Here is a 23,398-nt window from a genome sequence, read left to right on the forward strand (position 1 = left end):
TTTTAAAATCTCTTTAGTATCCCAGGCTACAGTTGCATTATGCAGAAATGGCCTATAAAAGTTAAGAATAAAAAAAGTGCTTTAGCTATTGGTTCATGTTTCTCAGAGACTGAGACAATATACCAGAATTTTCTTCATCTTTTTTCTTTTTTCTTTTGTGCACTTAAAAAAACGCTAAAAGGCCTGTGTAAAGCATATTAAAACATTATAGGGACTGTAAAATCTGAGTACATACAGATAGAAAAAAGTTAAATTATCTAAATTATGGACAATTTCTGTTATTTAATTAATCTAGTACCAAAAATATCTGTCACTATGCCACCCTAATTCACTATAAACTGCTAAACTGATAACAGTTACCAGAATTGCAGGCAAAAATACCTAGAAAGAAGATACTGTTAACTCAAATCTTAAAGTAAATTCTACCTTATCCATATTATTGCAGTTATAAAGGCCAAGGCCTTCCAAGAAGTGGTTGATACTAAGTTTTGTTCCACATTTATAATTAAATCCACAGCAAAGTTTCAGATATGGCCCATTAGGCTATAACAGACTTGTCATGGATGTAACTTACTATAAAGTAGAATTTGGAAGGAAGGATTTGATATGGACATCAGTACTGTGTTAGGACACAGCTGGGAAGCAACACGAAGTGGAAAAGCTCAGCCTTTGGAGCCGGGTAGACCTGCATTTTGTATTCTGGAACTGCCACTTGCTAATTGTAAGATCTTAAGCAAGTTAGTCATAATATATGAATCTGTTTCTTTATATAAAGTGATGGTACTTATAGTCATTGTTTTATAGGATTTTTGTGAGTGTGAAATGACAACAAGTGTAAAATACGTAAAACAATGTATGAACTCAACAAGTATTACCTGTCTGGGGAGTAGAGAAGTACCCTAAGCAAATCATTATAAAATAACTACATCTTTCATAGGCCTAACATTATAAGCCATCATCACAGAAATACAAAAGAAGATCCCTTTATATTTTGATTTACTTCTTAGAATTATGGAATATTAAAAAAATTAAAACTCTAATAACTCAACTCTCAGTCCAGAGAAGGACACAACCCAGTAACTGGTAAATAGCAAAATCTTCTTTGTTTTCTTACTTCCTTTATAAAAGAATGTTTCTTTCATTACTCATCAATGTTGCCCTTGAAATCCTTATCACAGCACTTTGACAGGATAGATGTTAATAATTTTCTGAACTGAATTGAATCTCTCCAGAATCTAGGTCTTTACTCAGAGATTTTACCTTCTAATCTGCTGGTCTAGTGTGTGGAGCTGCCATTGCCCAGCTGAGCTCTAGTACCATGTATGATGGCTCTGCTCTTTGTCATGCTTGGAAAGGACTCGTGGTATCAGGCCTTTAAAAATGTAACTAGTCACCAATATTCTGTTTATACATTCATGTGGTGTTCAGCAATAGTATTTGTCTCCTTTAAATGATTTAGAACTCACTGCTTTAGAATGTTAGTGGGCAACAAATAACTCCTTAATATTCATAGTAATAGAAATATATTCAATCTCACAATTTAACAAGTTTAACAAAATGTATTAAGTGTATGTTGATAATGGATATGAAATAGTTTTTCCCTTTGCCTAAACTATTATCTTATTTCCTTATGTTAAAGTATTGCCAAAAACTATTTCCAGATAATTATTTGTCTAACTGCTAGCACACTATGGCTATTAGAGTTCGATAATAATGTTGAGAGTGATATATTTTCCTGTATATGATAAATCACATTATATCAAACTTATAAATGTTTTCCACCAAACTAAAAAATAAAGAAATACTTCATATAAATTCATAAGAACAGTCCCAAATTGCCTAAGTTTTTGACAATTGTAAAAAAATTAGGGACCAGTGGATTCTGACATATTCCACTAGCATATGCATTCAGGTGACTTCTAGGGATCCCTAATCTTCCTAGGATGAGCCATAAGGGTCAAATATGAAGGAACTGTTAACTAAGCATTATAAACTCAAGAAAACTATTTTTCAAAGATGAGGCTGAATAAAGACATTTACATTCCATAAAAATATCTGAGAGCGTTTACCATGAATCAACTCTAAATCTAAATAAATTGACTTAAAAGAAGTTCTAAAGGATGTGCTTCAAGAAGAATGAGATTCATTCATTCAACAAATATATACTGACCCAGGCACAATTAAGGGAATACCTCAGTGAACAGAACAGACGAGAAAATCTTACCCTCATGGAGCTTATATTTTAGTAGCCAAAGTCACAAACCAACATGAATAACTAAATATATACGGTATATTCAGTAGTAGTAGTAGTATGTTGTTAAACCTTTACTAACTGGCTCTTTAGGGAAAAAAAAGCCTGAATCTGTACATTTGCCAATTTCTGCGGTATAAATGCTACCTCCATGCCAAATTTCCAACTGCTGGCTATGTCACAGGGGAAGAGATACACAGTTGTCCTGGTGAGCCTGTGTGAGATCTTGGTGAGCACATGAGTGTGATCGTAAGTTCTACGGAGAAAAATTAGCAGGAAAAGATGGGGAGGTTTAGGGGTTGCCATTTTAAAAAGAATGGTCAGAGAATACTTCACTGAGAAAGTAACATTGAGTAAAGAACCCAAGGAAGTGAGAAAGAGAGCCATGCACCAATTTTGGAGAAAACATTTTAGGCAGAAAGAATAGCGAGTGCAAAGCCGCGAAGCAGGAGCTGGGAACAGCAAGGAGGCTACAGAAGTTGCAGCAGAGTGAGAGGCTATAAAAGATTGTGAGAATTTCGGGGCGCCTGGGTGGCGCAGTCGGTTAAGTGTCCGACTTCAGCCAGGTCACGATCTCGCGGTCCGTGAGTTCGAGCCCCGCGTCGGGCTCTGGGCTGATGGCTCAAAGCCTGGAGCCTGGTTCCGATTCTGTGTCTCCCTCTCTCTCTGCCCCTCCCCCGTTCATGCTCTGTCTCTCTCTGTCCCAAAAATAAATAAACGTTGAAAAAAAAATTAAAAAAAAAAAGATTGTGAGAATTTAGGCTTTAAGTGTGGGTAAGATTAGAAGTCACTGGAGGGTTCTGAGCAGAAGGACATAATCTAATTTCTATGTTAATGGTCCCATTCTGCCTTCCCTGCTAAAAAGGAGTAGGCCAAACTAATAAAATTTCCATGGTGGTAAAAATAATAATGTCTAAAGTCTTGGATTAAACAACAACAACAATACAGTTAATGTCCAAAACAAGTAATAATGGCTCATCAGCCAGAGTAGGGTAGACATGATTGGAGATAAAGTACTTTGTAGTTTTTGACTGAGGTGTGAAGATACTGATTAATATTAGCACTTGTTTAGCACATATGTTTAAATTTCTGGAGAAACTAATAGAAGAACAGAAATAAAATATATACATTTCAAATCAGGAGTGGGTAGAAAAAAGAAGGAAATTGATAATAAAGGCAATAAAAAACAGAGGAGAAAAAGAAGAAACAGAACAAGTGGGACAAATATAAAGCACAAACTAAGATAGCTCAAATTAATCCATACACAAATTAAGTGTATGTAGATTGATCTTGTTAACTAAAAGACAAATACTAACAAAGTAGATAAAAAGAAAATTAATTGACAAGTTGTTTTTTAAACTAATTTATAATATAAAGACAGAGAAGAGAGAACAAATATAAAAAGGAGATAATGTATAATTTTCAAATAGTAAACCCCAAAAAGTTATGTCAGTATTAAGGTAACGACAGAATGATAAAATATTAAACTAATGTATAAATATTATGTAAATATAAATGTACATATATGTATATATACACTTAAATAACATGGCTTTAAAATATATAAGGTGATAATTGACAGAAACACAAGGAAATATTTACAATCCACTATCAGAGTTGAAGAATTAAACACACCTCCTTTGGTAACATCAAGTAGTACACCCTGTTCCTTCCCCAACCTCCAGAAAAAGATGAGAACAGTAAGAATACAGAAGATTTGAACAACACAGGTAACAAGGTTGAACTAATAGATATACTTTAACTGGAAAATATTTGTTTTTGTCAAGTACACAAGCAATATTATATCCAATAAAGTGATTCTGGCAAATTTAAAGTATTTTTAGTTTCAAGCAGACAACAGAGCAAATTGCAATTAGAATGAAAATCAGCAAATAAAACATAAGGAACATAAGAGAAAATAGAAAGGAATTAGAGAAATATGAGAGTCCGGGAGAGGGGGCATTGGTGCTATGTCGGTTCTGACATCCATTCAGAGAACTATAAATAGTGAACTATCTGGAGAAATTTTTGTTTCCTTTCTATTTTTATGTATGACAGGATAATTGATTGCAGTTGCCTCCCCCCCACCCCCAGACATTTGGTATGTTAGATTCTTTTTCAATGATTTTATGAAGCCTCTGGGTTTACTTTAGCTGGGGTAGGGAATATTCTTATGAGAGTGAAGTCAGATAGCATAGAGATCACCTTTACACTCCAATTACAGCCTCCAGGGGTCGGCCCCTAGCAACACTGAGAAGTCAGCCAAGTCTGTCTTCTGAGCCTGATACCACTTATTTCTCAGACCTTTATGGCTTTTCTTACTTCTATTTTCAGCACTTTCTTTTCCCTAGGCACTCTGGGATCTTTAGTTACTGAGGAAAATAATGATAAAGTCACTGATGACATCATATTAAAGATTTAAGAACTGCCCTCTCTTAAGGCCACTTTTAGTAGATTTTTTAAGGGGCAATCTACAACAGCCAAATTAAGGTTGGACACATAAGAGACTAGTGGAAAAGACTGGGGGTACCGTGGAGGTGGAAGGGGGTGCTGAGTGCCTCCAATCACGCTATAGGCACCTCTAGTGTGCTGATATGCCTGGGCTGGTTCCTCATTTTCTCATGGATGTTAGAAAGTTTGTCAAAAAGACAACGTGTGCTTACCTTAATAGGAGGAGGCTGAAACACAGGAGGAAGAGAGTGCTGTATGGCTCTTTGGTTTGTTGAGAGTATAGCTGCAGAGAGTTCAGTAATACTTTGAAAGGCCCCCTTCCCTCTTCTACTTCGCAACAGTCTTAGCGGTGAAATGTTATAGGCTGTGGTCTAAGTCTAAAGGTATAATGGATCTTAGGCCAAGAGTGAATTCACTCTTCTTCTAAGGGAGAATGTGAATTGTTAATGTTCACTTGGTCAAGCTGTGCTTTCATCTATAGCTTTAAAATGCTTTTATGGTAGAAACATCTATTTATACACCACTTTCCCTCGCCAAAACCCTTTCTGCATGCTTGGTCTCAGGAAGTCTAAGGACAGGTCCTAGAACACTAGCAGCTAGGAATATCACAAAACTAGTCCATGGTGAATTTGAGACAAGTCTTGTCCACACAGTTCAATAAAACACACACACACCCCTTTTTCTGACTTCAATGGGACTGAAATTAGTATCGACACTTTTGAAGAACGTATTAATTATCTAAACTATGTTCCTTCATTCTTTAAGGGCTATGGCTTGGAGCTTATCAATTCTGCAACTAATAAGGACAACACCTTAGGTCTGCATTTTTTTCTTCCTCATGAAGAGTCATATATTTTGTGCCATTTCAGTTTCTTTTATCACTTTGAGGCTCTTTATAAAGTGCTTGTATTATTTAGCACGTAAATAGGTAAAGACTGATATTACATTGCTAATTCTAATTTTCCAATTCAATAAGGAAACACATTTTGTTTTTGGTTCCACATAACAAAAAAAAATAACACTTTTGAAATGATTAGTATAATAATTAAAATGTATGTGCCATGCACCATCCTTCTAATTTTGCAGAAAACATTCCATATCACCTTTAATTTTCTCACATTCCTTTCAATTTTCCTAATAATTCAAATAGGGAAAATAGAATACTTTTCATAAGTGGTAATAATGAAATAAAAGAACTTGATTAAAAATATTTCTATTAATTACATACTTTTAATTACCATATCCACAACCTTTTCCTAGATCAGATGCTCTTTGATCTCTCTTCGTAGGAAAAAAGGTATGGTAAAGTCTCCCTTACCCGAGTTAGTTAGGGAGACCTATCATCCCAGTTTGCCTGGGACTCAGTATTAGCACTGAATGCTCTCAGTCCAGGGAAACCAGGATGGTTGGTCACCCTAACTCCAGTTCTCCCTCCATCTAATTTCTCTTCTTGCCTTCACATCAAAATTTCTCCACTGAGTATTCCACACTCTTCTTCTCCATGTCTTAATGCTCCAATTTACTCCTGAACTTGCTGCAACTATGCCTCTGCCTCAATGGTTGCATTCCCCTGGAGTTTGCCAGAATCTCCAACAACCTTCATCTTTTACCAAGGAGACTTGCCAGTCCTTACCTCAGTGGCCTCTGCTGCTGGATTTTATACTGCTGATCACACCCTCCTTGAAGTTCTTTATCCCCAAGGCTTATACAGCAGTCTGCCTTACCCATGGGGGACACATTACAAAACCAACAGTGGATGCCTGAAATTGCAGATAGTACCAAACCCTATCTATTTTTTTTCGTATACATACATCCCTATGATAAAATCTAATTTATAAATTAGGCACAGGAAAAGATTAACAACAATAATACAATAGAATAATTATAAAAATATACTGCAATAAAAGTTAGGTGAATGTGGTCTCTCTCTCTCTCTCTCTCTCTCTCTCTCTCTCTCTCTCAAAATATCTTATTGTACTGTCCTCATCCTTCTTGTGATGATGTGAGATGACAAAATGCCTAGCAAGGAGATGAAGTGAGGTGAACGACGTAGGCATTGTGATGTATGTTAGGCTATTACTGACCTCATGACCTTGAGTCAGGAAGATCATCTGCTTCCTGACCATGGTTGACTGCTGGTATCTAAAACTATGGAAAACAAAACCATAGATAAGGGAGGACTACTGTATAACATCATGGTTTCTTAGTCTCTGATACTATTCTTTTTGACTCTGATTAATGAGATCATCTCTCTCCACTTGTTTTCTGAAAGATGCCTTTTCTTAAGATTCCATACTCAGTCTTCTTCCCTTATTATTCTATAAACCCTTTCCCTGGATGATCTCACATACTTTCATGCTTTGAGCCCTTCCCTAGATAGAAACTATACTTGCTATCCAGACTTCTCTTTTGAGCCAACTACCTGCTAAACATCTGTACCTGTATATCTCAGAGGCACTTCGATAATTTAGCATTTTTAATATGGCCTTTTAATTACCTTCACTATGATCTTCTTGCTCTCTCCTCTGTCATTGTAATAACCAACTATAATTCACCTATGCTAAAAATTTTAATGTTATCCTTGATTATATTCTTTTTCATCTCCACTGATCCAGTAAGTTGTTCAATTTTACCTCCTAAATAGTTCAATTGGTCCTTCTCTCTCCATTCTTTATCATTTCCTAGTTTCAAGAAATTTCCTTTTGTCTGAAATATCACTGCTATAGCCTCCCAAATCATCATATTGCTCTAGCCTTGCCTCAAAATCCTACTTAACAGAACTTAATAGTTTCAGGTACATAGCACATAGTATAGTGTTTCCCACAGCATTACTTATATAAACCCATGTAGATACCTTTACTATTGTATTTACCACAAGCAAACTATTACCTACTTATCAGTGCCCCACACCCACCCCCAAGACTATAAACTTCTTAAGAGAGGAGTAATGCTTATTTACCTTTGTATCCCCAGTGTGTGCCTCTGTGCCTGGCATGTGGTATGACCCAATCAGTTACTGAGCAGGTAGATGGTCAACCCAATCACCAACTATGTGCTTTCTGGACTTTATTACTATCCTTCCCCCACCCTCTCTTCTTTTTAAAAAAAAAATTTTTTTTAACGTTTTTATTTATTTTTGAGACAGAGAGACACAGAGCATGAACGGGGGAGGGGCAGAGAGAGAGGGAGACACAGAATCGGAAGCAGGCTCCAGGCTCCGAGCCATCAGGCCAGAGCCCGATGCGGGGCTCGAACTCACGGACCGCGAGATCTGACCTGAGCCAAAGTCGGATGCTTAACCAACTAAGCCACCCAGGCGCCCCCCCCCCCCTTCTAAAGGAATGGGGCTATGGCTTATGATTCTACCTACGTATTATCAAAAATACTTCACATGTAGTATATGCTTAATAACTAGTTACAGAATGAATAAATGGAAGGAAGGAAGGAAGGAAGGAAGGAAGGAAGGAAGGAAGAAAGAAAGAAAGAAAGAAAGAAAGAAAGAAAGAAAGAAAGAAAAAATGTTTAGACTCTCAGGGTAACTGCATACAATGAATTAATGTTTTGATGCTCAATCACAGATATAACTTACAAGTAGTTTAAAAGCTCAAATAATTCTAAATATACTTTCCTTTAAGCCTTAAGATTGGTTAGAAAATATATTCCCACATAAATGAGAAATTCATTAAATATTTTGTACATGCTGAATTCTTATTAAATGTGTTCAATTGTAATGTGTTTAATTTTTTATACCCCTTAAAAATGGCTTAACCTTGAGAGTACTAAAGGCGTTTTATATTTTGTATAACTTTAGGCATATAGTAGGTTTGCATATAAAACTCAGAGATTTATCTAGCACATGTTTAAATGGCATAAGAACATATCTTTCCAGTTTTAAAGAATTATACTTCAGAAATAAAACTTTAAAAACATTTTTATCATAATATTTTGAAATGAAAATATTGGAAGAGAATTATATACTGTTTGTAATTTTCAATGTTTAAACTACTAACTTGGTTTTAATTTAGCTACAATTTTCAAAGCATATTTCGTAAGACTTAATGAAAACTTAGGTACAACTTCTTTATTAATTCATTTTTATTGAGTTAAAAAGAAGAGTCTAAAATATTGTTAAAAATATGGATTTTTTTCTTTTCAGTTTTCACACACTCTTGTAACATTTAATGGTCCCTCTGGTATTCTTAGCTCATTTAACTAGTGTGATGAACATTACTATTATTTGCCAGATGTATAGTGTCTATAGAAAAGAATGCAGTTTTCAAGATTTTTTTTCCATCTGACTTAGTCCTTTGTATTTTACCAGAAGGTCAAAGATGTACAGAATTTTAAAAAATATGTATCAAAATCTCTCCTTTTACTTTTATGAGAAATCATTATGCAGTACAAGGAAGATAGAAACCTATAGTATTTTGAATGGGAAAGTAAGATAAGTGTAGATTATTTTCATTTTAAATTTTATTAACATTAAACAACCCATTGTTTTTATAACACAATTCATTCACAATAATCAACTATCTTCAAATAAGTGTTTTCTATTTAAGGGCAGTAGTTTTACACAATGAAAAAAATTGAATGGCATTTAAATGAAGCATAATGGGCTTCATATATGTACCAGAAGTGTTCAATGAATCCTGAAACTTAATTTAAATCCTTATGTTTATATACGAATAAGTAAGCTTGTATATTCATAGCTCTCCATATTTAGTAGTGCTGATTTTCAGTTTCAAAAAAATATAAGAGAAAATGAGTTGCACATTTGACTTCCAAAAATATCTGAACTTGCTACTTATGAGATATTTAATTCTTGAAAATTTGTGGGAGTATTTATTTTCATTAAAACAAATTCACTTTGATTTCATATTTAAATGAACTAAAGTCTTAGTAAGAGTTTTCTAAGGTAGATAGTTTCTGGAAAGTTAAGTAAACAAGTTGGTTTTTACTCTAGCTTTACATACACATAGAAAAACACTTCAGGATCCTGCCACACTCAATCCTTTAGCACAGCTTTCATTTTTCTTAATTCAGAGAGAAATAGCCCTATATCTCAAATATAGCTGAGGGTAGCAAATTCATCCCAGTTTGCCTAAGACATTCCAATAAAATGAAAATCCCACGTCCTGGGAAATCCCGTAGCCCCAGAAAATCTGAGACAGTTGGTAAACCTACTGAGAGATAACCTAAACTTTGAAACTTTGAGATAAAAAGCCTTACCTTAACGTCATTGGTGTTCATTCTTGTCCCCTCCTTTCCCACAAAAATATCATCAATATCCACAAGAATATACCTGTCCAAGGACAGTGTCAGCCTGTTTCCTGACAAGAAGGAGACAGCATCTATGAAGATGAGCTTGTGCAACCAAAAGTTCAAGTTGTTGCCAAAAAAAACTCTTTGAATTCCATCATGAAGTCCCAAGTCATGTATGACAGTGGCATAAAAAGCACCTTTAGAGATAGGAGGAGAAAGGTTTTCTGGGGTCTTTACTTTGGCAAATATTACCGGTTGGTAGGCTGAGTGATTAATCTGGAACACTGTCCAGTCAGTTCCAGGTAAAGAACCTTTTTCAAGTTTGGAAGATTTGGTCACACGAAGCAATGGAGAATGAGGATTAATACAACAATCTTTTACTGCAAGATTTCCGTATATGGAAAAAGGGAAACCTTTTAACTGAAAGCTCTGTGAGCTCTTCTCACTAGTTTTGTGGAATCCAATGACACCCACACCATATTCCACACAGTATTTATCTAACAGGCTTCGGTTCCAAGAGTCCATGTTTATATACTTTAATATATTCTCATAAATAACGAGAATATATTTGCCTTTCGCTTTTTCTATAAGTGCTGGGAGATCCCCCTTTCCAGGAGCAATTTCAATGTGATACTGGAATCTACTGGATTCTAGAATCATAATTATGTCTTGACCAAGTGATGAGTATTGGCTCTCCACAAACACCAGGACTGTGGGGTCTGTCTTCGGGGCATCAGAAAGCTTCATTGTCTTGACTTCCATGAGCCTGTATGGTGGGTGCTGGAAGTCCCCACAGTCTACTTCTGACATTAGCTCAGAGGGTTCATTTTCCTGTTTGTAGCCACTGTACAGGTAATATGCAGAAATAATAATGCTCACCATACAAAATGTGGCAAGCAGAATAACGGTCCTTTGAAAGTGTCTGTGAAGCTTCATGATAAAACTCATGCTGTATATGCTTTCCTCAGACTGTTCCAATAGAAGCACCATAAAAAAGAAGAAAAGATGGTGTTCAGCTACTTTTCCAGTCTCAGTCGATAGTTTATGTCACCATTGCAGCGCATTTGTATCACTTGATCAGGACTCACAGAAAATATAGTCTGAAAAGCAGAATAAAATAGAATAGGATATCATACATTCATTCTACAGCATTAAGTGAGCAAGGTTTTGTCCTGCTGATTGGCACAAATGGCAAGCTGTTAGGCAGATGGACTGGTGTATGGTTGGTAAGAAAGCCTTTTTGTTTCTCCCATAGTGTATGGTTAGCACGAAAACCTCTTTTTCTTTTGCCCAGATCTGGATGAGGACATGGGAGGGACAGAAACAGGAAAAGGGCTCCACTGAACACACTATCTCTATCCTTTGTATAGAAAATACACTGGGCTAACAAGAAATTTCCTTTTATTCATCGAGCTTTGCATCAAACTCTGTAATATATAACTAAGACCCCAAAGAGGTCACTGGAGCCACACAATGCCACATCATGTAACGCACACACACTGCATATGTATTTAACTACATATACTGAAAATTCAAAGAAGTTTGGACATATTTCACTAAGTGCTCCAATTAAGACATTAGATTCTGATTTTTGGAAAAGAGCTCATTAATTACATGAAAAAAGTACTATATAAGTGTTTTTTTTAAATCAATGAAAATAACTATAAAACTTCATGAAATACCTTGTCATGCTATAGTTTCAAATCCCTTTAAAGTCTTACTAATCTTAGAAAAATGTAGTAGCTTTTGAAACATAACAAGAAAGAAAAATGAGGGCTTCTTAGAGCAGAAGTTTATTAGAGTCTTATGGTCCTGGAAATATCATAGAATACAAAAAAAAAAGATTAAGAAAGGTACTATCCATAAGGCAGGCTGAAAGGGTTCACTGCACCTCTACCTCTTATTAATTGTGTCACTTTGGCCCCAGTACCTTCTAAGTAAAATGATAAGGTTAGAATAAATGATCACCAAGAACATTCTGGCTCTAAGATCCTGTGATATTCACCCATGAAATTAGCAGCGAACAGTACTTTGAATAATATATGTTTATCTTTATGAATAATACATTCTGGAGTATAACTGTAGGATGTTTGTAGGATAAATAGGATACTTATAAATAGGATATTTATCCTGTAAATTATATATTGTAATTATTCATTCAAATGTTTAGGGTGCCTCTGTCATTCATTCACATATTTATGGGGTAACTATCTTTCTATTTAAAACATAAATGGTCAACATAGTGAATTTTTAAAGCGTCCAAAATTATAGATACAGTGACTAGCATGACAATAATATATGGTTGCTGATTAGAGACAAATGACTGTAATGAGACAAGAAAAGAGACCATGGCAAGTGGGGAAGTCTGTATCAAAGGGACATAGGATTTGGGTAGAGCCTTGAAGGAGGAGGGTAATAAAAGTAGGCATCTGAGATAGAAGAAACTTTATAGAGGCAGGAGTGAGAACCATATTGGGCAAGGAATACTGATGAGGAGTGGAAGGCAATGGTATGAAATACCTAAAAAATAAATTTTCACAGAGTATTGGTAACTCAGATTATGGAGAGATTTGATAGTGCAGAAATTCATGGTTGAGAAAACCCACATGGAACCTTTATGCTTTCCTGATTTGGAGAATAACATGAGAAGCGTGAGATTTTTCCGGAAAATGAACTGATAATCAATACATGGAAGACATCCTAGAGCACTGTCAGAGTCAAGGCTGGCAAGCCAGTGCAGGCTCATTTCTCATAAGCCAGCCACTGTTAGTGATCATAGGTCAGGAAGAACGTGGGAAGGGACAAGTCTGAGGGACACTGCAAAGAAAGAAGGAGCAGAACATGTGGGTCTGCCAAGTAAAATGCCATCAAGTGATCTGGCATGCTTGAAAATAAGCCTAATGTAAAGGATAACATTCTGCTCTTTTAAACATTCTAGTGTAGATGTAGGTATAATTTAAGCAGATCAAAATTACCAGGACCACTGAGAGTTTCCATTGTAATTGTAGTTATTTCATTTTGAAAAGTAATTGCACTTTAAAAGCTATGTACATACTTATAAATAATATAATATTCTGGAGTGTAACAGCAGTATACAAAATCTCACATCTTTCTATGCCTCCATTTCAATCTTAGCTGTGGAGTGTTTTTGAATAGATACAAAATGTATTACCACATTTTGCATTTCAGATAGCAGTGTTTCCTAGTTTGTTCTTATTGTCAGAAGTGAAGGCATGTAACTCATACTAATCTCATCTGTGATGAGGCAAAGTGGTGAGTAGTATTTGCTCTCAGTATGTAGGATGGGTATGAGGAACCTATCAAAGCTACCTTCTCCATTAGCAAATAGGAAATACTGAAAGACATCTCTTTTCCATTAACCTCTTCAGGTTTCCTCCTGAAGCCAACGGTATTCCAGTGTATGGCTCTGAGGGTAGGATTTTGTCTAAGATATTTAAATGGATACATTAAGGTTCTCTAAGTTTCATCTAAACCTTTTTGACAGCGTATCTCATTTTGCTGTGGCTGAATTTGGTCTCTAGTATAGACTCTTAAAAGTTACTGTTCCTGCTGCAACCTCATCCACCAACAACTACTTCCCATTCTCTGTATGTCTGTTAGCTATGAAAATCTCAGAATGGACTGCAATGTTGCTGTCACTCCTTTTGCATGGGATGACGCTGTAGCAGCTTCTCCTGAGCCCTTCACTTGTGGGGCATCGCCAGGTGGGGAAGACAGGTACATGTGGAAAACTAAGCCCCTCCACACAGTTCCCCTGTGAAATCTTCTCAGATGGAGCTGACCCTCCAAACTTGGTAAGACCAGCAGTTACACATGGCCATTGTAGAAATATCTTCTTTGCAATTCTTGACAACTATTGTAATTAAAATGTTGTTTAAAGTCAGTCTCCCTTGTCTAACTGTAGACCCTAAGAGAGTGGAGATAAGGCCTCTTTTGTCTATCATTGAGCCCCTAGTGCCAGGCACAGGGTAAGCATCCAATGACTATTTGTAGAATCAGTTGAATACAATGGCATATTAACCTTAGAAGTTAATTCGACACTTCAACTTTATTCTAATGTCATAATTTATATTTAAAGTTACACATTATTAATATGATTATAATTATCTATACATTAGCTGGATTTAATGTCTTTTTTACTTAATACTAAGAAAATATAATCATACCATCCTAACATAGGATAAAAAAAGCCACTATGGTAGATATTAAATCTGAACCCACCCAAAGATACCGATCAATTGGTTATTCTGCAATCAGTCATCGGGAATTTGTTGAACACTCACTTTGGGCTTCGTGCTGTATTAGGTGCAGGAGATACCACAGAAGTAGTATTAAGAATTTTTCTTGTCTGCAGAAGCATGGTCTCCACTGGGGAAAATGACTTGTGAAAAAACAGCCAACACTATGTTTCACATACTAGGTAGTGATTTATGCTGTACAGACTATGTTTGTTACAAGTTTCAAAGCAAAGAGCAAGAAAGATTAATGAAATTTAGGAAAGCAGTTTCTAACAGTGATGGTGCTTGAAGGGGGCATGGCGTGATGAGCAAGATCTGGATATGAGAATGGGATGAACGTGTCAGGAAAAATACCTGGTGAGGGGTGTGCCTGGCTGGCTCATCAGCAGAGCATGGGACTCAATCTTGGGGTCCTGAGTTCAAGCTCCACATTGGGTGTAGAGCTTATTAAAATACCTGGCAAGGTTGGGACACCTGGGTGCCTCAGTCGATTAAGTGTCTGCCTTCTGCTCAGATCATGATCTCACAGTTCATGGGTTCAAGCCCCATGTCAGGCTCTGTGCTAACAGTGCAGAGCCTGCTTGGAATTCTCTCTCTTGCTGCCCCTCCCCCACTGGTGCATGCACACATGCTCTCTCTCTCTCTAATAAATACACACACACACACACACACACACATATAAATACATATATATAAATAAAATAAATAAACTTAAAAAATACTTGACAAGTTTGAAGAAATGAAATAGTTACAATGTTTACCTGAGAGTGAGACTATAAGATACTATGTGTTGGGGTGAAAACAGAAATAAGACGTCATTCAAGGAGTCCTGTAGATTAATGAATGTCCTTAGAAAGGACTGTGAAGCACAAAAGTGTCAACTTAGAAATAGCACTAGATGTGTCTGAACAGAAAAGAGGCAATAAAAATCATTTTTACAGAGGATTAGTGTAGCAGTAGTATCCAGAATGGACAGATAGCACTCACATGAACAGAGAGAGTATATGCTATATTGTAGAGTGAAGAAGGGGATGGAGTCGAGACCCCCAGCTAAGGGGCTGGTGTGCAATCCAGGTGGAGAGTGGTGAATGTCCAGACTAAGGAGGTTATCAGGGGGAATGAAAATGAAAAGAGATGGGAGAAAAAAAAAGAAAGGATTATTGATAAATTATGGTTGGGGGAATAGGGAGGCTTGGGGAATAGAAGAATAAAAGTGCCAGTAATAGAAACACAAAAGCAAAGAGTGGAAATTGGCATGAGCTAATGATGTGCAACTAAGGTTCAGACAGGTGACTGAATGATGCACAGGGAGAGAGAGCAAAACCACAATGTTCTATAAAATAGCTGGATGTTGACAAAAAAGACAAGGAAACATTTGAAATTAATGGGTCATAGGCAAATCTGGATATGCTACACAAACTCAATTCCTGAGGAAAGCCTTTCCTGACCAACTCTACCCTTCCTCCTTTAGACCAGATACCAAGATTATGTAATCTAATTACAATTACTTTTTGTTCGAGGCCTTTATCACAACTCTTACTAAATATTATTAGCAACATTGTTTGCTTAATGTCTCTCTTTCCAAGGGTATAGAGTTTGTGTCATTCCCAGTAATCTTTCAAACAAGAAACAGGATAAACAACATTTTTAAATGCCAAAAAAGAGCAAGACATGCTTCAGTATAGTGATGATTGTATTCTTGAAGTGTTCTCACAAAAATACACTGGAAATTACAGACTTGCATGGTCTGAAAGAGTTCCCTGAATGACTAAAGAACAGACACACCAGCTTGCATGTCAGAGAGTTTCCATGGACACAACTGTCTTTACAAGTACAGAGCTGACCATTGGTTGCTTTGGGATGCCTATTCAACCTATGATGGGGAATATGCTGAATGACCAAGGAAGTGTAAATTAAATTTAGAAAATCAACAAACCACTTAGGCAGGCATTGTGGAATAGAGCAAATACAGGAAAGCTGAAAGGTTGGACTGGCTATAAACATCACCACTTCATCAGGATTTCCTATGAGGAAAGGAAATCACCAAAGGAAATCACATCATATAGGAAGGTAGAATTAGTAACAACAACACAGCCAAACTAGTGAACACTTACTACATGCCAACATGGTGTTGGGCCCTTTAAAAGTTAAGTAACCTGTCCAAGATGCCACCACTCATAGAGGTTGAACTGAAATTGGAACTTGACAGTCTGCATTGCAGATGCCATACACCTGGGAAAGCAACTACAGCATGCAAGTTTGGGAACATGTAGCAAATGGATACTGGGTAGTATTATCTTGAGATGCTGCAGTTTCTGCATATGAAAATGGGGGTACTTGAGGTACCTATTAATAGAGTTCTAATGAGAATTATGAGATAAACTACAGAAAGCTCTTAGAAAACTGTCAGACACATAGAATGAATATATTACATGTTACCTGTGATGATGATGATGTTAATGATGATGATGATATTGATGATGATGATGACATAAATAACATAGGAAATGTGAAATATCTGAAGATGGCCAATTAGAATTCACTAAGGATTTTAAAGGGACAGCTACAAGCATTCCAGTGTAAGCAGAGTTGTGGGAGATATAGGAAGTCCACCTTTGATGTAGGAAGCTAAAGTTAGATGGGTCTCAGAACAGAGGAAAAGACTCAGTCAGAGGCATAACCCAGCATCATGTTCATCCTTGGGCTTCTCATTCCTCTCCGTTACCCCAGATGAACTTACGCACTCAACGGCTTTCACTGCCATCCATGCTCCAATAAGTTCCAAATGTTTATTTTTAAGTCCACCCTCCTTCCTCTGAGCTTTAGGATTGCAAATTGAACTATCAACTTGAGATAACCACAACTCACAGTAACTCTATTCTTTCTCATTATATGGCAACCACTGTTTAGCTCTACTGGAATTGTGTCACAAGAAAACTCAACTTATCTAAAATTGAATTATGATCTACTGTCTAAAATTGTCTTCATCTCCCTGCAACCATGTAGTGCCTTATCCTTGACACCTTCTTTTCCCTCACCTCGGCTCATCTACATAAACCCAAGTCCTCTCATTTCCATTTCCCAAAACTCACCTCGCCTCTTCAGTACACTTCTCTCCTTTCTGAGGCAATGTTCTTCTCACTTGAACTACCACAACAGCTAGCCTCATCATAAACACTCTTGGCTCCTTTTATACTTTTCTCAGCCCAGCATCAAAGCACAAATCTGACTGATTCTTCCTAGCAGAAAATGTATCCATGGCTGCCTATTTCACTTACTGATTAAAATGCAAATTTCTATACATTCCCCACAAGACACTGTGAGGAATGCTTCCAACTCTTACATCTCAGGTCTGATTCAAGGGTGTGCTCCCCTCCAAGTTCCAGGTAAATTGGAAGAGACAGCCTCTTTTCTGACTCAGCGTCTTCTCACATGCTGTTCTCTTTATCTAGTTTTCTCCCATTTCCTCATCTGGCTCCATCCTCTAGAGCCCACAGCTCTAAGCATAAATATTCCTGCCTCGCAAAAGCCTCCTTGATTCCCCAGATCTGTTGTGTCTCCCCTTTACACCCTGTCACATCACCATCTAGTTTACCTCTGCAGCACATCCAATACTTATAATTAGTCATGTGTGACTGTGTGCATTTCTCCATAGGTTAGAAGCATCTGTAAGTACCTGTCCTGATCACCTCTATATTCTTGATATCAATACAGTGACTGAAGTAAGAACATCCCACTGAATTGTTAAATGAGTGAGAAAAGAGCCTGCACTAAATTTTACAAATAGTAGTTGCATTCACAAACTAGAGTAGTCAGTAAGTCCAACCATCTTCCATGAATGGGTAGCTCCATCAATCACATTGGCCTCAGTCAGGTGATAATATAAACACTGTGAATGGCAGCAGCCACTTTATCCACAGCTATAAATCAGTCATATCCAGAATACACCTTTCATTGGATATTACTCAAATATCTATTTTTCCCATTCTGATATTTTTTCAGAATTCAGCATGTCTGGGGTTGTTTTGCAATGCATCTGTTTTTAAAAAGGAAAACACCTGTTTTCCACCAAGGAAACTTTAGGCATTCTTTAATTATATACCATTAACAAAAGGCAGAGGGAGAAATTATTTTTTGGAATTATAAGCAATTCCATATACATACTGAAGAACTGAATCTATGCACACATGCATTTTGCAAAATATTACAATATCTGCACAGTGACATGCCTACTTGTCACTCTGTAACCTATCCTTTCTCTTCCACTAACACCCACCATCATCCCAAAGTAAAAATCAATTTCTAAATGAAATAAAATCACGTTGAAGTTGGCAGTACAAGAAATGTGAGAAAAAGATTGCCATCTGGAAAATGAGTATTAATAACTGAAGAACTTCAGGTTCTAACATAAATGAAAGATATTTAAAAGATCTTGACAACATTCTCTTTTCACAAAATTAACTGTATTTTATGGTGTTGAAAAATGCATTGGGAGGCCTCAAACACATTATGAATTTGCTAAAAGTAATTTAGTAGTATTAAAAATTGACAAAGAACATGCTCTTCTCTGGGAAAAAAAAATGTGTGAAATTGTGTCATGTTAATTGAACCCCGCTGTGGTAGGCAAGGCAGATGCTGATTTGCATGGAGTACGACCAAGAATACACTCTGTCTCTAGAACTGTGGTTTTACTTTAGGATGGATAGGCAAATAGCTGCACTTGGGGGCATTAGTTTTGTTTGATACATTAAATGGAAAAGTGCTGTTCTATTGCCATTTCCCCTCCTTCTTTGTATTTAGAAATTATGAAGAAAAGAATACTTTTGTTCCCCTCTCTCAGTGCTGTGCCATCCAGCGAGGTAACACAAGAAAACTTCCCCACTACTGCTTGCCCTTTGTTCTGTCTGTATGACTTAAAGGAGAAAATGTCTCTCAAATCCCCTTAAATTGAGCTACAATGTATGCAGCAACGTATTCCTGCCTAATTGCAGGGCATGATGACTACTGCCGATGCAGCTTTCAGGATCTAATACAACCTTTGTCATTTTTATTCTTCTTCAGAGTCATGGGAACAAGAGTATTAACCAAGTCTCTCCTTGTTTGCCTGCATCATAAGATGTAAAGTTACAGATGAGCTTTTGGCTATGTTTTAGGGTGGGTTATATGAACTGGAGAAGCAAAGGCAGCCAATCTGAAGAGAGGATAATGCAAAGAGAGCAGAGAGGAGCAATGAAGAAATATAATAGGGAGACCTAGGAAATCTGAGGTCCTGGTTCTATTACTCTCTATCCTATGGAGGCATCAACAAAGAAGTCAGATAAATTCTTCCACTGTTACCCTAGGCATCTTTTAGAACAAGTGACACTCAATCCAATTGGTGTCTCACGGGAGAAGAAAGAAATCACCTAAACTGGACCATCTATACTCCATTAGGGAAGGCACCACCTGTAATGGTCTTGGGCACTGGTTTAAGCATGACACAATAATAGGTGCCAAGTAAGTATCTCTTGAAGGAATAAATGATCATTTCATATGTAGGAGTACGCAAGGGTAGAAGTGGTAGAAATGATTTGAAGTGGTGTGTGAATTGCCTCTGTTATATCAAGAGGCATATCAAGCACAAATACTTGAAAACATAGAGATAATATAGTGATTAAGAGCATGTGCATTGGAGCCAGATGCAAACTGAATCCCATTTTTACCATTTGCAAGGATATGATCTTAGAAAGGTAACCTCTCAGTGTCTCGAGTTCCTCATTTATGACATGGAAATAATTAGAGCTTCTACCTCAAATAATCTTTGTGAAGATTACATGAGCTAAAAATTATATGTCAGTGCTTAGAACAGTACCTGGTACAAAGTAACCATTCTAGCAGTGTTAACTGTTATTTTTAAAAGTTTCATATCTATTACTAAATATCTAGACAACAGTACTAATCAACAAGTTTTGTATTATTCTTTAATTTTTTTCACGTCTGTTTGTCCTATCTTTCAGAACAATTTTCACAGTGTTGGACAACAAAGAAGACAGAAAAGCATCTCTGAGAACATCATTTTCCAGGTAAGGGACCAAGGCCCAGAGCTAGCAAGAGGGGTTGTACATCTCTCATGGCAGAACCAGACCTAGAATTTATATGGTGCTTCATGTTATTCTGAAACATTGTAACCTAAGGAAAAAAAAAAATTGAAAACGCAATGTATGTAAAATGAATACCCATCATTGAGAAGCTAAAATGTTTTAGTATAAGACTTTAATATTTGATTTGTAAGCTCATGTTTGGCAATAGGTAATCAAGAGTTATAGCCCTCAGGAGGTGCCTAGGTGGCTCAGCTGGTTAAGCGTTGGACTTCGGCTCAGGTCATGATCTTGTCGTTCATGAGTTCAAGCCCCATATAGGCTCTGTGCTGACAGCTCAGAGCCGGGAGCTTGCTTTGGATTCTGTCTCCTTCTCTCTCTGCCTCTCCCCTGCTCTCTCTCTCTCTCTCTATCTGACATAAATAAATATTAAATTTTTTTTTTGAAAAAAAAAAAGTTTCAGCCCTCAGTAATTTACCAGAGTTTTTGTGAAATAATTTGTTGTACACATTAATTATAGAGAAGCCTGATTTTTTTTTGTTATGCAACTTACATAAAATTGATGAAGAATGTTTAGAGTAACATGAAGGTCCTTTTGACATCCCAGACCTAAGGATATAGTTTTTATTAAGAACAAAGAAGCAAGCAAACAAACAAACAAAAAAAAACCAATTGGTTTTCTACAACCAATTATTGGGTACTCTAAGAAAAAAAAATTCCATTATAAAACAATTTTGAGCATTTTTCAAGCTAATTATCATTATAATGTAAGCTGTTACTTTTGTGGACTGGCAGCATTCTCTAATCTGGACAGGTGCTCAGAGATCAGGCATGTCAGTGTAAATATGCTCGTCCTCAACAGCCACAGCACAGGAGACCGAACTTCTACTGTTCTTTCCTGTTGTCTAAACTGTTAAGCAATTATAAATCCAAGACATTCATTTAGTTGAGAATAGTGTTTTTTTATCACCAATTCTATTTCTCTGTTTTTATAGTGCATATATACCACAAAGTAAATATCATTTTCTTTGACTGTATTTTATACCTCAACATATACATACTTAAGCTTAAAAGTTGGCACTAATCACTAAAGAACAGTTAAGACTTAACCAGGTTTCAAGGAAGTCATTTTAAGATTCTCTAAATTAAAAGAAAAATTTGTCATTTCTTTATGGTTTTGAAATTCTGAAATAGCAAGTTGATCACTGAATGTTTAGATTCTAGCTCACGATAACTTCTTCAGTAGAATATATATGGTCCAGAAAAATGAACCTCAAGTGCCTGGTTATCTCTTCCACAGTATTTTTTTTTCCAACAAACCTTTCAGTTACACCACAAATTACTGTAATAACTTGCTGTTATCTTCAGAAATAATACTTTCCTCAAGAAAATATACTGAAAGAGAAGGTATACCTTAACTCAACTGAACTAAACTATAACAAATCTCTCCAAAAAGAGATAAAAGTTTTATCTAAAAACATTTAGTAACCTAAGAATCCTTCATTCTAAAACCTATGAAGAAATTAATTCATGTGACCAATTTAATAGCAATATTTACTTATACAAAGAAAGAAGACTTCTGTTTTACCATTAGAACCATAAAGAAAAACAATAAAAATATGAGAGACGGTAGATACTGGGTTAACTGGAGAAAGAAAGAAAAAAAGAGCTTCTGTTAGGGCAAGCCTCTTGATACGTTCAGTACTATTTTTCAGAAGAGTCTCTTTCAAATTTAATTTTGAAACCTCCTTCTCAAATACAATATTAATAGGACACTATAGTTGAAGAAAAAGGGAAAAATGCCCTTCAGCTGAATATCAGATGTCTGAGAGTTTGCCCTCCATATTATTCTCCTCTACGCTGAATAGCATTGTTCTATAGTTGACAATATGATATTATCTAAGCACAAGGAAAAAGTGGGTTGGAGATCAGTTTCACATGTATCTCAATATTTGATTTCTATTTTACTCTAATATGAAGATGTAGCTGTTTACTTAGGAGTGATTTCCTCAAAACTCTTCCCAGATTACAAATGTTGTACTTCAATGTGTATATAAAGAATATGAATAAAATTTCAACTTTAAATGAGTTTGAAGCTTAAATAGTTTCCAGATATTAGAAGAACTAGTTGGAAGATGAGCTTAAGTAAACCTCTTAAAGAATTTTAACCGGGTTCTTTTGGGGTGGGGGGAGTGGACATATTAAATGGAAGATACATGTATTTTCTTTTAAGGTTTCTATATTCAATACATAGGTTGATAATTTCTTTCCAGTTGCATCTAATTTTATTAACTACGTAATTTTAAATAATATTTATAAAATGAATTGCATCAAATAGAAAAGAGTGAGTATCATTACTGTCTAGACAGGTAGCTATAGTTTAAATCTCTATAGTTTAAATCTCTAGTCCATCAAGCAATAGACATGGGTTCTGTTTAACAATTTTGCTGCAGAATAATTACAACTTGTGTGTGGAGATCTTTAACAATTATAAAGGATCATCTCCTTGATACTTCAATTTTACTTAAGGGAGAGAAGCTTTAAAATTACCTCAGAATGATAAGAAATTTCTGTGTCTCATTTAACTTAATTGAAATACTCTATTTCTTCCACAAGAATAAAATCAGGCGCTTGTTTAATCCTGAAATTCTCAGATTAATTGAAAACAAAGTTGCTATCTCTTACCAAAAGCCCTCATATTATGGGTGAGCCATTAATGGATAGTGTAAATAAACAGATGCACTTACCTGGAATGAGAGTTGAAAGCGCTGAAAATGCTTGCGAAAGTTTCAATGGATATAAAGGAAACTGAACAAGCAGCATCCACTACCAACGGCTCAGGCTGTTGGGCTTCACAAGTGGCAACAATACCAGTTCTGGCCCAGTGCTCTTGTGTTATGTAACATCTTATTAATATTAGCCATCAAACTGCTACCAAGCTGGTGAGGCACTAGAGGGCAAGAGTGTCACATGCAAGACCCGTCGCCAAGGGACAGGCTTTGGTACCACTTCGGGAAGACAGATGCTAACTAAGCTGATAAATAAAACGATGCCTGAACGCAACAGCAAACTTGTAATGTTCCTCAAAGAATATTTTA

General features: G+C 36.3%; 1 protein-coding gene across 3 annotated transcripts in view; it reads right to left on the minus strand.

The window, feature by feature from the left end:
- The window catches only part of LOC125163600 (bifunctional heparan sulfate N-deacetylase/N-sulfotransferase 3), a 192,256-nt gene that overhangs the window by 168,390 nt on the left and 468 nt on the right, over nucleotides 1–23,398 (minus strand). For 2 of the 3 annotated variants that reach the window (XM_047855588.1, XM_047855590.1), the window contains exon 2: nucleotides 9,932–11,064. In XM_047855588.1, the coding sequence (XP_047711544.1) occupies nucleotides 9,932–10,954 (1,023 nt within the window). In that variant the 5' untranslated portion in view covers nucleotides 10,955–11,064. Of the gene's footprint in view, nucleotides 1–9,931; nucleotides 11,065–23,047; nucleotides 23,130–23,398 lie in introns of those variants that run through there. The other variant, XM_047855589.1, reaches the window with a different exon arrangement.

The sequence above is a fragment of the Prionailurus viverrinus genome, chromosome B1 (assembly GCF_022837055.1).
Source record: "Prionailurus viverrinus isolate Anna chromosome B1, UM_Priviv_1.0, whole genome shotgun sequence".
Taxonomy (NCBI): Eukaryota; Metazoa; Chordata; class Mammalia; order Carnivora; family Felidae; genus Prionailurus; species Prionailurus viverrinus.